At 38.2% G+C, this 10,789-nt stretch overlaps 2 protein-coding genes across 2 annotated transcripts; one reads left to right on the forward strand and one right to left on the reverse strand.

Annotated features, from left to right (window-relative positions):
* Positions 1 to 468: 468 nt before the first annotated feature.
* On the reverse strand, positions 469 to 960 carry LOC124366665. Its single transcript, XM_046823266.1, has one exon. It carries the CDS (start codon positions 958 to 960, stop codon positions 469 to 471), a length of 492 nt encoding a protein of 163 aa, XP_046679222.1.
* An 8,313-nt stretch (positions 961 to 9,273) lies between these two features.
* On the forward strand, positions 9,274 to 9,861 carry LOC124366666. The gene has a single exon (XM_046823268.1). It carries the CDS (start codon positions 9,274 to 9,276, stop codon positions 9,859 to 9,861), a length of 588 nt encoding a protein of 195 aa, XP_046679224.1.
* Positions 9,862 to 10,789: the final 928 nt, after the last annotated feature.

A 10,789-nucleotide genomic window follows, 5' to 3' on the forward strand; every position in this document is an offset into this window, starting at 1 on the left:
CTAATTTAACTTGCGATACATTTATATTTTGGTCCACAAAGCACAAAATGCCCCCAGCTCTATTGCTGTTATTACAATTGGCAAAAGTATTGTAACCTGGCAGTTTGTAAAAATTTAATTCGTCATCGTTTATCCAAATTTCACTTAGAACAAGAAAATTAATTTTATTTTTGATTTGACTTATTTTAGCCATTAGGTTATTAAAATTTTTTCTTACGCTCCTTATATTTGCATATAGCAGAGAAAGTGAGCCCCTGGTTTCAACATCGTAAAACCAGCACAAATCATTACAATATACCTTAGAGTCCATTTAGTAATACAAAATCAAAAAACTTTTAAATTTAAATATTAGGAAAACATTTTAAACTAAAAATAGGCCTATACATGATTCAATGATTTGTATGGAATATTAAACATGACCTACTTAAGCTTATCAATGTCATCCAAGGTACTCACTCTATGTACCCTCTACCCAGCAGCTTTCCTAACAAAAAACTTTCTATCACGGCACCAGACAAAAACATAACCCACATCTTGACATTTCTTCTTCAGCATAGCTAGGAACTGTTTGTTTTCCGGGGTCAGATGGTCATTCACGTACACTCTGCCAGGAGGAAAGGCCCTGTTGATCTTGTCCGCGGTGAGATGATCACTTCGGGTTTTAGCTTCTCGAAATTTGGAGAGAAGAGCTTCCTTGATGTCTCGGTCATGGAACTGTACCACCACAGAGGGTAGGCGACTCTTGTTGTAGGATGGGATCCTATGGGCTGCTGCGATGTTGCTCAGCTGTACCTCCACTCCGAGTGCCAATCCGAAGTCTTTGACTATGTGCTTGACGTCGTCCTGCGGTGTAGTCGGGATACCGCTTATCTCTATATTGTGTTTCTTGCTATACTGTTCAATATTTATCAGCCGTTCTTGTAGATCGTTGACGGACTTATTTAAATTATCATTCTTCATGCGCTATTCAGCTTTTTCTTTCTTGATACAGGCCAGTTTTTTATTTATATTATTCATCAATACATTTAACGCATCTACTTTGTCCGACAGGAATTTTATAGAAGTAGATGTCTCATTAATTTCAGATCTTATATTTTTAAAGTCATTGAACATTTCCTTTTTAAATTCATCAAGCACCCGTACAAGGAATTCCTTGGTAATTGCAGTACTGGACGCAGATGACTTACTGCTTGTTGATAAAAGACGGCAGTCTTTACACTTCCAGTTTTTAAGCGACGCCACCACCTTCGCTCTTGATACAGGTGGCGTGGAACACAGCGCCACACACTCCGGCACACTTAACCTCGTCACTGTAATTAATTTTAACGTTACAGACGCCACAGAGATACATTTTAATAAAATAAAACATAAAGATTTTACTCACAAGTGGGCTATAAACGCAAAAAGGGAAACAGGTACGCGCACGGTTTCAGTGAGTGCACGTACGGTCAGGACGAGTGATACACACACGGAGCGATAAGCGAGACGTCTTATCTTCTCAGCTGACTGAGCTAGACTTGATAAATACCAAATAATTCTTAAAATTTCTTAAACGTTATCCACACAACATTGTTCTTTTAATTATTTAACAAAACATTTTATTTGTAAATAATAAAAGTCCATTTGCATGACACAATTTGTTTAAATAAATTAAGCTAAATAGTAATTAGTGGGTTTTTTTTATAACTAAGACCTTGTTGTATATTATATAATTTGATGTCTGTATTTGTGACTGCAGTGCCCAGTCCACTAACGACCTGTTCCCCACACTCACACATTACCATAGAGATGGCTTTGGTGGCGTCATTAAGCCAGGCTTAACAGCTGCTGAATACCTCATAAAACTGCTTCTAAAATCTGGTAATCACTGGTTAGTTTAATCATAAGCGAGCCTGCTACGGCTCTCTTAGTGATGAGATGTGGGACACTTGTAACGTTTATGTTTTATGGACCTCATTTCGGAAGTTGGATTGATCACCCAACTAGACATTTCCACTGCGGAAGCTAGCCCGCAAAGTTGGCCGATGCATTCCCTAAAACTGAGCTTGCAGTATTTGCCTATCAGAGTTATGTTGGGCGCTGAGAAATTGCCGTAAGCGCTGTTGCCTAGCCAGAGCCGCCACTTTGGACCTTAGACCGGTGCGCCGGCAAGTTTAATCCCGACCGGGGGTTTTGGCATTGTCTCGACATTTAGGCTTGTTGTGGATGAGCTGCCGACCTGTTCACTTGGATTGTGGAAGCCCTCTTCACGTCGTGGATTTTCAGCATTTTCTTCAGGGAAAATTTGCTTAGAGGTAAGGCAGACCGTCATTTTCTATAACTCAAATCTTTGTCAAAAGCAATATTTAAAAACGTCAAAATTTAAATAATTATTAGACTTTTGCAATCATTAAAATAGGTTCTATTTATTCATGCTTGGACAATCCTAAGTAAGGCACGTGGCACATAAGAACGATGTTTAATGTATGATTACTTATTTTACAAGTAATTAGGGTTTCGTTTATTGTGTTGTCAATATTTTATGTTGTGTGATAAACTGCCCAATTTGTATTTTATTGGGAAAGAGCTGAATATGAAAATAGTACTGTCTGTTTAATGTGTATAGCGATATAAAATTCACTCATATAAATCTAACTGTAGCTTAAAATGAATACTAGCCAATTATGCAATATTAATTTTGAGGAAGAAACTTGGAGTAGAATTTAGGGTAGTTAAAATCTGTTTCAGTAATATTTTGTAGCCATAAAATGTCTAATGTTAAAGTAAATATATTTAAAAAAAAAATCAAGTACGTTCTTGTTTGTGAATATAAATGTCTCATTTGTTTTGTATGTTTAAAGAACGGTGTAATTTGTAAAATGTAAATTTGTCAATTTGTCAATTTTGAGACAACGATTATGGTTTGTACACAATTGTTCGATGACAATGAATATTGCAGTAACCTTATTGAATATTGCCAGTAACTTGATTTTATTTGTGCCACAGAATATGAGTGTTGTTATCAATATATTTATCTTGAAAATATTTACCTTTCGTCGTTAAGAACAGGTTATTAGCTGCTCTACTAGCTAACTGTCCGTATATAATATTTAATTATTGTCCACTATTTACAGAGCCAAATTTATTAATGTTTCATATCTCTGATATATCTCGTAGTAATGATTTTAAATGACAATTAATGATTTTGTTTAGTAAAGTTCTATGACAATTAATGATTTTGTTTAGTAAAGTTCTAATGTGTCTAAATAATAACCTTATTTTCGTACTTGTGATTTTGTACAAACTGTCCAATACTAGATTATCATTTATCTTTTACATGTTATTTTTGTGAGCTCGTGAGTTATGATGCAGTTAAGCTGCACAAGTATTATTTTATAAAAAAGGATTAACATGTTTTGAAGTAACTGAAACAATAATATACTGTATATATATATATATATATATATATATATATATATATATATCTCGATATTATGAAGTTTAGAATTTTATGTAAATAAATATAAACAGTAACAGTTTTAAAGATTAAATTTAGGTTTTAATTAAATGAATCCCAATTATTAAAAATATAAATAATATTATAACATTAAACATATATAAAAAAATAATGCCTTAGTAAATAGATTTATTAAAATGTTTAATATCAATCTGCAAAATATTTGTTTTATACTATTGTAGTTAATTATGTAGTTTAATTATTTGCCTACCAAAAATACTATATATTATTGAATATGTAGGGCTTTTTCTTTACGTTCCGGACATCGTCAAGCGAACGGAACGGTTGGTTGACAGCCACAGCCATCAGCATCACGTCGCATCGCCGCTACCGCGTCGTCGCCGCTGACCGGTGGCCGTGGTGACATTGGCCCTCCCCGCCCCCGCACCGCACTGCCATGTGCCTACTCACTGGGACTTCTATTCACTCACCGTATCGCCTGTCATGAACCGATAAGTGATAGAATAGTCATTCTTTTCCACTTGGTGAACTTGAATAAATATTATTTTGGATTTGGCTGGCCAGCACGGACTTAGACTGTGATAGTCAAAGTTAAATACAACGATTCTATTTCATATTGGTGCGGTTATGAGACTTCTGGACATTTCAGGGGACATTTCTGGACTCTGCCAGTGATACAATTCGTCGCTTCATTTGTCAATTATGTTAGTTATTAAATGTCTCACTGTTCATTTAAATGTTTAATGTTTGTTTTCATGAGTACTCTTTTCAGCGGTGGCCACCTGCTTTGTTGTTTATTGTCATAATTGAATATTGATTATAGCTATTAAGTACTGATCATTGATTATTGTGATAGATTTTATTATTGTCCGCCATCGTGATTTCTGATATATATTTTGGGGATTTATCATACTTTATTGAAATTAATTGTTGTGAATACTTGTGAATTAGAACTAAGGTCACTGATTAAGAATATTTACTTCCTCTCATTGAGTTTATTAGAAAGTTGAACTGATACTTATCAGGTTGATGAGCTGAATATGTTTCCTGTCTTTTTTTTGGAGTTTTGAAATGGGCTCTTAATTTGATCATGTTTAAATAAATCCAAGATTTTCTGATATATATAGTATTTAATTTTCCTTGATAATTTAGTGATATTTTTGTGGAATTTAAAAATATAACAAGCACAATTAGATTGAATAAATTGATATATGCCAATTAAATTTAAATAATTATGCTGGGTAACTTAGAGTCCCCTCAGGACTTGATTACAATTAGTTATCAGCACTTCACACTTAAGGATGGAGTTGTGCCGAGATACACAAACATAGTGGTTTAGTAAAATTTGAGTTTATCAAGGTGAAATAACTTTAGATGCTATTAGTGGATTTCCAGGAAACTAATAGTGTAGTATTGGGGTTCATATCATAGCTTGTGAACCGAGCATGAATAAATGTTAGGGCTTTGGGTCTGCCTTACGGTGTGCTTTTGGAAGGGTTTCTTCCCCGTCGTTACCCTCAGCAACCTTACCAACGGGGTGGCGCCCATTAAACAAATAATTTTCAACAACAACTCGAAGAACACAGTTAGGTTAGAGCCTTAGCACCTGGGACTTGGAGCTCTGCGCACAAGTATTATCAGAACCTACCCTTCTCCCTGAGTCTGAGTCGGAGCAATGTTGCCTCATGCTTTTGTGGCATGGCAAAATGGCGTTCCAACGTGGGGCTGAATAATTTTGTGATTTTTTTATTTTCTTATGAGGTCTTATAACTTTAGAAAATAAATATATTATAAGAATTCCTGGAATATACTCAGATCAAGATTATTTTGGTTTTGTGCTTGGCCGTTCTAAACCTGGATTTATTTAGAATTTATGAGTTTTTCTGTCGCTTTGTATAATTTGTTGTCTTTGTTAAAAATGAGTGCCTATCATTTAAGAAAAGCTGAGATTAAGTATGAATTGAAAATTCGTGGATTGACTACAGAAGGCAATGCCAACGAATTAAGGAAAATATTCTCTCGGTGTTGCGCGGATAATATCCCGGTTAATCAGGCTGTGGTGAATTCACTTGACCCCGAACAGGAACTTAGCAAGTGCGAAGGAACATTCTCAGATCTATCAGTTGTGGTTCAAGATTATGAAGGTAACTTCGGTGACAATGAATATAATCGGATCACCGCAAGACTTCATTACTTAGTAATGCGAATAGAGAGAATACCTATTGCACCCTCTTTGGACCTCGTACCAGCGCAGTTGAAAGATGACCTTTTAAAGAAGACTAAATATATGTTGGACACTTTTACTAACGCAGCTCCGAAGACCAGTACATTAAGCAAACAGGCAGCTGATAACAAAACACCAGAGACATCGAATGAACAAGAGTACAGACCAGACACAGAACATGCGCAGATCACTAAGGAATGTGGTACTACTGTAGTCACTAACATTGGACAGCGTGCATCACCAGATGTTAATCAAGTAGGATTATATTTTACACCTAATGTAAATTTAGATTCATTAACTTGTCCACCAACTCGACAGGAACAATTTTACCAGCCTCAGATAGTATGCAGTGGAAGTCGCTCTAAAAATTTATCAGTACCTGTATACAAGTGGGGTATACATTTTGATGTTGAGTCCGGACAAAGTGTTGGGGCTTTTCTTCAGCGCGTGGAAGAACTAAGGAGAGCACGTCGAGTCAGTACTACAGAACTCTTTGAGTCAGCTGTGGACTTATTTTCAGGTCAATCATTGATTTGGTATAGGTCGGTTCAGTCAAGAGTTAAATCATGGGAAGGGTTGTGTCAAGAGATGCGCCTTGTATTCCAAACTCCAGATTACGATTTTAGGCTTCAACGGGAAATTCAGAATAGAGTTCAGGGAGATTTTGAATCCATTGACATGTTTCTTGCATCTATGGAAGGATTGTACAACAGATTAGCCAAACCGGTTCCTGAAGAATCCCGGCTAGCCCAGATATTAAATAATATGAATTCTCACCTCCAAGATAGATTGTCACTTTGTGAGATTAGGACTATTGAAGATCTTAGAATGATGGGAAGAAGAGCTGAAGCAGGTCGTTTCCGTGCTTCTATACCTAGACAAGCACCCAGAAATTTTCCGTATTTGGAGCCTGACTTGGCATATGCAGAGTCATACCGGAAGAAAGGTGTAATTTCAGGCAAGGTCGCTGCTGTTCAGAAGGTTTCATCTGGAGCCAGTTTATCTACAAAATGTTGGAATTGTGGATCGTTGGGTCATCGCTTTAGGACATGTAACCAGGAAAAAAAGAAATTTTGCTATGGATGTGGGTCTCCGAACGTAGTCAAAGCTAATTGTTTGAAATGCTCTCCAAAAAACGTATAGATTTGGGAGCCAGCTTGAAAACTCAGGATGACTCCCAGAATCAAGGCAAAAACAATATTTTAATCAATTTCAGCTTCCATTCTTGTGGTAATGATCCGAGGCCTTACTTGGATGTTCGGGTATTTGGAAAGGGAGTCAGAGCATTGCTTGACTCAGGTGCTTCTCATACCGTTCTTGGACGAGAAGGGATATGGCTCTTGGATAAGGTCCCCTCTCGAGTTAAACCAACAACAGATCGTTGGGTGGAAACTGCCGATTCAGAAAAGCATTCAATTCAAGGACGTATGATTGTACCAATAACTCTACAAGACAGGACTAGGTGCTTGGAAATATTTATAGTTCCTTCATTGAGCCAGACTTTAATATTAGGGATTGACTTCTGGGAGAAGATGCAATTGGTAACTGACCTATCAAACAAAACTTGGGAATTCGCTCCATCAAACTTAAGAATTGCGTCAGTAGAACTTCAAGGGATCAAGGGTGAAGAACACTTAACTTCAGAGGAGAAATTAAAACTTAAGGAATTTATTGAAACGGAATTTGATGCCAATCCTACAAAGTTGGGACGGACTTCTTTAGTCGAACATGTGATAGATACTGGGGATTCCCAACCTATCAAGCAACGGTATTACAATCTATCCCCCGCTAGACAGAAGATAGTTCACGAGGAGCTAGATAAAATGCTCGAACTGGGAGTTGTTGTTCCATCCAAGAGTGCATGGTCAAGTCCAATTGTTCTTTTAGATAAGCCCGATGGCTCTAAGCGATTCTGTATTGACTTTCGGAAAGTTAACATGGTTACGAAGCGTGATGCTTACCCACTCCCACAAGTAAGTGTCATTTTGGATAGGCTCAGGGATGCCAGATTCCTTTCATCTCTGGATATAAAATCTGCTTATTGGCAAATTCCTTTGTCTAAAGATAGTCGTGAAAAGACTGCCTTCTCAGTCCCAGGTCGTGGACTATTTGAATTCACAACGATGCCCTTTGGTTTACACAATGCTCCTGCAACCTGGCAGAAAATCATCGATTCTGTCATAGGCGCTGACTTGGAACCGTATGTATTCGTGTATTTGGACGACATTCTCGTTGTTACTAAGACTTTTGAACACCACTTGGAAATCCTTAGAGAAATTTTTAAAAGATTGAAGTCTGCAAATGTAACCCTAAGTAAAGAAAAGTGCCACCTTTGTCGTTCTGAGCTGCGATATTTAGGATATGTAGTAGATCATAGGGGGTTAAAGGTTGATCCAGAGAAGGTAGAGGCCATCCTCCGGATCGCAGTTCCCACCACCCAGAAGCAGGTACGTCAGTTCTGCGGGACCGCTTCGTGGTACCGTCGATTTATCCCGGATTTTGCCTCAAGATTATATCCGCTCACCCAGCTTCTAAAGAAGAAACAAAAGTTTGTGTGGAACGAAGCAGCGCAGCAAGCCTTCGATGACATTAGAAGTTGCCTCATCAAAGCTCCGATATTGACGTGCCCAGATTTTTCAAGAGAGTTTGTTATCTCGTGTGATGCCTCAGGAGTTGGATTGGGGGCAGTGCTTAGCCAACAAGGAGATAATGGAGAACAGGTTATCGCTTATGCCAGTAGGACCTTGTCAAAGGCTGAACAAAAGTACTCCGCGACAGAACGAGAGTGTCTCGCCGTGATCTGGGCAATTGAGAGGTTCAGACCTTATGTGGAGGGGACACATTTCACGGTCATAACAGACCATTACAGTTTGTTGTGGCTCCACAACCTTAGAGATCCTCAAGGTCGTTTGGCAAGGTGGGCTTTACGCCTCCAACCCTACTCGTTCACTCTTATCCATAGGAAAGGTAAGGAACACGTGGTTTCCGGACTTGCTGTCCAGATCTGTCGAACCCGATAACGTTCATGTTTCCTCTGTGAATCATCGACAAAATGATAGATGGTATCTCAAAATGGTTGATGAAGTTTCGAGCAAGAGTGATAAATACCCTCTCTGGAGAGTTGATAAGGGACGATTGTTCAAATTAGTTCTCAGTCCTAAAGACCCAATGAATTCAACTTCTGAATGGAAGGAAGTTGTGCCTAAGTATGAACGCTCAACTGTTTTGTCTAAGCTACATGATGAACCAACAGCAGGACATTTAGGGGTTCAGAAAACGTTCTCTCGCGTTCAAGAACGTTATTATTGGCCAAAAATGCGAAAAGACATTTCCAAATATGTTTCTCATTGTCGTACATGCCAACAGACAAAGGATGGAAACCTGAAGCCAGCTGGTTTTATGGGAAGTAGAAGAGGGGTAGATGTACCATGGCAAAATGATAGCAGCGGACCTTCTTGGGCCATTCCCTCGGTCTAGTGCTGGGTACAAGTATTTATTAGTAGTGACTGATGTTTTCACGAAATACCCTTTATTGTATCCGATCCGAGCTGCAACATCAAGCATAGTGGCCAAACATCTCGAAGATGGATTTATGCATTGGGGAATACCGAAGTACATCATTTGTGATAATGGTGCCGAATTTTCAGGTAAACTGGTTAAACAGCTAGCTGATCAGTATAAAATCAAAATTCTTTACAACGCCAGCAGACACCCTCAAGCCAACCCCACCGAGAGAGTAAACAAAACTCTGGGAAATATGCTTAGAGCTTATGTTGGAAGCAATCATCGGCATTGGGACAAGGAGACACCAAAGATTGGATTCGCGTTAAGAAGCGCCATACATGAGTCAACGACTTACACTCCGGCCTACCTGAACTTTGGCCGAGAGCTGAACATCAACCTTGAAGAAAACGATGACACAGGTGAAGTGATTCCAGAAGTAGAAGACAACAGGGACTACGGGAAGAAACTGGTAGAATTAAAGAAGATGTATCAGGAAGTTCAAGAAAGGCTTATTCAAAATCACGAAAAGAATGCAAAACGCTATAATCTCAGAAGAAGACCAATGGACTTCAAAGTCAATGATCGAGTGTGGAAAAGGAACTTCCCGCAATCGGACGCAGCCAAAGCATTTTGTGCAAAATTAGCACCCAAGTTTACAGGTCCTTTTATAATATAAAAAAAAATATCCCCTTTGATATATCAGCTTCGAGACGAAGAAGGCAAGAACATAGGAAATTGGCACATCTCTCACCTCAAGGCGTATACTTAGATTGAGAAAAATTTAAGAAATTTTCTTTTGGTGGGGGAGTATTGTAACGTTTATGTTTTATGGACCTCATTTCGGAAGTTGGATTGATCACCCAACTAGACATTTCCACTGCGGAAGCTAGCCCGCAAAGTTGGCCGATGCATTCCCTAAAACTGAGCTTGCAGTATTTGCCTATCAGAGTTATGTTGGGCGCTGAGAAATTGCCGTAAGCGCTGTTGCCTAGCCAGAGCCGCCACTTTGGACCTTAGACCGGTGCGCCGGCAAGTTTAATCCCGACCGGGGGTTTTGGCATTGTCTCGACATTTAGGCTTGTTGTGGATGAGCTGCCGACCTGTTCACTTGGATTGTGGAAGCCCTCTTCACGTCGTGGATTTTCAGCATTTTCTTCAGGGAAAATTTGCTTAGAGGTAAGGCAGACCGTCATTTTCTATAACTCAAATCCTTGTCAAAAGCAATATTTAAAAACGTCAAAATTTAAATAATTATTAGACTTTTGCAATCATTAAAATAGGTTCTATTTATTCATGCTTGGACAATCCTAAGTAAGGCACGTGGCACATAAGAACGATGTTTAATGTATGATTACTTATTTTACAAGTAATTAGGGTTTCGTTTATTGTGTTGTCAATATTTTATGTTGTGTGATAAACTGCCCAATTTGTATTTTATTGGGAAAGAGCTGAATATGAAAATAGTACTGTCTGTTTAATGTGTATAGCGATATAAAATTCACTCATATAAATCTAACTGTAGCTTAAAATGAATACTAGCCAATTATGCAATATTAATTTTGAGGAAGAAACTTGGAGTAGAATTTAGGGTAGTTAAAATCTGT

The sequence above is a fragment of the Homalodisca vitripennis genome, chromosome 7, assembly GCF_021130785.1.
Source record: "Homalodisca vitripennis isolate AUS2020 chromosome 7, UT_GWSS_2.1, whole genome shotgun sequence".
Taxonomy (NCBI): domain Eukaryota; kingdom Metazoa; phylum Arthropoda; class Insecta; order Hemiptera; family Cicadellidae; genus Homalodisca; species Homalodisca vitripennis.